General features: G+C 33.8%; 1 protein-coding gene across 1 annotated transcript in view; it reads left to right on the top strand.

The window, feature by feature from the left end:
- Positions 1 to 5: 5 nt before the first annotated feature.
- LOC119638556 (ubiquitin carboxyl-terminal hydrolase 8) overlaps positions 6 to 2686 on the top strand; it is a gene marked incomplete at its 5' end in the record, with an annotated part of 7614 nt that continues 4933 nt past the window's right edge. The window contains 4 exons of the mRNA XM_038035424.1: positions 6 to 226; positions 301 to 463; positions 1459 to 1959; positions 2027 to 2428. Of these exons, the coding sequence (XP_037891352.1) occupies positions 6 to 226; positions 301 to 463; positions 1459 to 1959; positions 2027 to 2428 (1287 nt within the window). The remainder of the gene's footprint in view (positions 227 to 300; positions 464 to 1458; positions 1960 to 2026; positions 2429 to 2686) is intronic.

Here is a 2686-nt window from a genome sequence, read left to right as displayed (position 1 = left end):
CCTCTCACTCGAATAATCAAATACAACGATCGCGTTCAGTATCTCCTTTAAAAAATGGTGTGGAAAGAAACGCATTACTGAATGCAATAACATGCCAGCAACTGTACGACAGTATGCAAGCGCAAAGTGTTCTTGTTATGGATTGTCGTCCGTCGAGCGATTATGGTGAATCAAAATTAAATTATTCATTATCATTTAATGTGCCCGCGGAAATAATACGAGAAGGGTAAAATATAAAAGCATTGATAATACTCTTTTTTTTTTTTATTTTGATATCATAATCCTAATTTATTTCATTAGAATGTCTGCTGGGAAACTACAAGATAAACTTGATCAGGAATCGAAAAAACTTTGGTCCGCTCGAGCTATTAAGGACCAGGTAGTGTTAATGGATTGGAATAGTTCCGCCGCGGAACTCAAAGAGAACTCACCTATTCGCATTTTATTGGACATACTACAATGGGTAAGAATTGAACTGGAAAATATTTTGATATTACCTTATGCACGTCATCAAACGAGACGAACATACAATTTTATCTCAATTTTATATCATTTTATCGTGAAAAGATAAGAAATTTTAATTAATTTAGCCACCAAATTTTAAAAGCGATGGAGTTTGCTTTATTCGTAGTTATAGTGAGTGTCTAGTCGGCAACGGCGTAACATCCTATATGGGGTGGGGTCCAAGAAATAGACGCATGTGGTCCAAATTGGTTTCACTCAACTTTTATAGCAAATTACTATCACAAACACTTTCTCATCGTAAAGCGTTAACAATGAGACTTTTTCGGCATATAAGGGCTTATCATTCATGAGAATCCTTATGAGCGGTGGCAATCAAAAAATAGAACTAGTTGGTACAAATTCGATAAAGATTCAGTTCTCGTAGGGACGAAGAGGAGGTTGAAAGAATTGCTTCATCCGAACCAAATTTTTTCATACCATTCTAAAATGTCGAAATCCTATTTACTATTCGGGGACGTTTGTTGAAAAATTTTGAAAATTGAAAATTTTTTTTATTGAAAAATTTTAATAATTGAAAGTTTTTTTGTTGAAAAATTTTGAAAATAGAAAATTTTTTTTATTGAAAAACTTAAATAATTGAAAATTTTTTTGTTGAAAAATTTTGAAAATTTAAATTTTTTCTCAACGACTTTTCAAAATAAGACGTCATATAAAGCGCGGTCGAAAAACTGGGCAAATCCGAACAATTTTCAATAGTGTTTGTCCTTGGGCCAAAGCCAACTTTTATCAAAATAAATCGAAAATTACGGCCTGTACAACGAAAACAAAAATTCGCGGACAAACAAGGTTAGATCGATTTAGAAAATGATTTGATGTAATAAAAGAGTCTTTTCGGATGTCACGTACGTCCAAATACGTAGGCAAATATCGAGCAAATATTGATTAACATAAATATCTACCATGTTTGTTTTAATGCCTTATTGATTATTTCAGTGGGATCCCGACGTTGTCTATCGTTCACCCATACGCATATTGGAAGGCGGTTATGAATTTTTCGTTATGGGCTACCCAACACGTTGTATTAATCCTATGGTAGTGAAGCCTCAATTAAGTTCCACCTTTATGGAGTCTAGCGTACTAATTGAAGATATTGAATATCCATCGGTTAACGATATACAATTAAAAGATGATATTATAGCTAAGAATCAATCCAACTCAAGCCTTATCATTCATAAAACGTCTAGCAGTGGCCGTCCTACAGTGGATAGATCAAGTAAATCGGCTGCAATGAAACTCTATGATGGAAAACGGAAAACTATCAACGAAATAGCTAAAGAACAAGAAGTGCTGTTAGAAAAGGCCAAAGAAAATGACGAGCAATTAGAGCAAATAGCTGAACAATTTAATTCAGTTGATCATAAAAAACAATTGATAAATGGCGAAACGGAGATGATGTACCAATTCATGCAACTGGAAAGTGAAGCAGAAGATTACGTGATTATTTATTTTAATTTAGAAATTATTTTTGAAATAATAATATTTTTTCTTTTTTTTTTCGTAGAAAAACGAGATCAAGCGCTTAAAAGCCGAAATCCATCATTATAGGCGTCGTGACGAGGAAGAAAAAGCAAATTTACCAATTCAACTAGTTAAAGATGTAGAGCAAATCGAGGCAAAAATTGAAGAAAGAGAACGAGTAGATGAGCAAAGAAAAAAAGAACGCCAACAGTTGGCCGAGAAATTCGCCATAGCTAATAAAAATAAATGCCTAACTCGTAATAATAACTCAAAAGCACACTTTGAGGAAAACGATCTGGAAGAAAATAAGGAAAATTTAAAACTAACTATACCTACTACTAAACTGAATCCGCCCCAATTTGATCGTTCCATTAAACCAAAGCATAGCAGCCCAGTTGATACTGAGGAAAGGATACGAAATTTCTCACCTGTACCCGGAAAGGTGGTAAGTAATGGGGAATTAGAAAGTAAAAGCATTTAAACGTGCGACGGTCCTTCACGTCATTTGTCAGTAACAAAAAAAAATCAATAATTTTTAATCAAAACAAACAGCATAGCAAAGTAAAGGTTGTATCACGTTTTTCTTAAGTCTCACTAAAGCAAAACACACGGTGTGTGCGCTTGCACTTGTCTCGCTTGTCTACTTTCAGATTTAATTTAAAAAAAGCACAAAAGAAATTATTTGCACGTGGGTGTAATGTAC

The sequence above is a fragment of the Glossina fuscipes genome, unplaced genomic scaffold (assembly GCF_014805625.2).
Source record: "Glossina fuscipes isolate IAEA_lab_2018 unplaced genomic scaffold, Yale_Gfus_2 90, whole genome shotgun sequence".
Lineage (NCBI taxonomy): Eukaryota > Metazoa > Arthropoda > Insecta > Diptera > Glossinidae > Glossina > Glossina fuscipes.
This window is presented reverse-complemented; position numbering and strand designations above follow the sequence as displayed.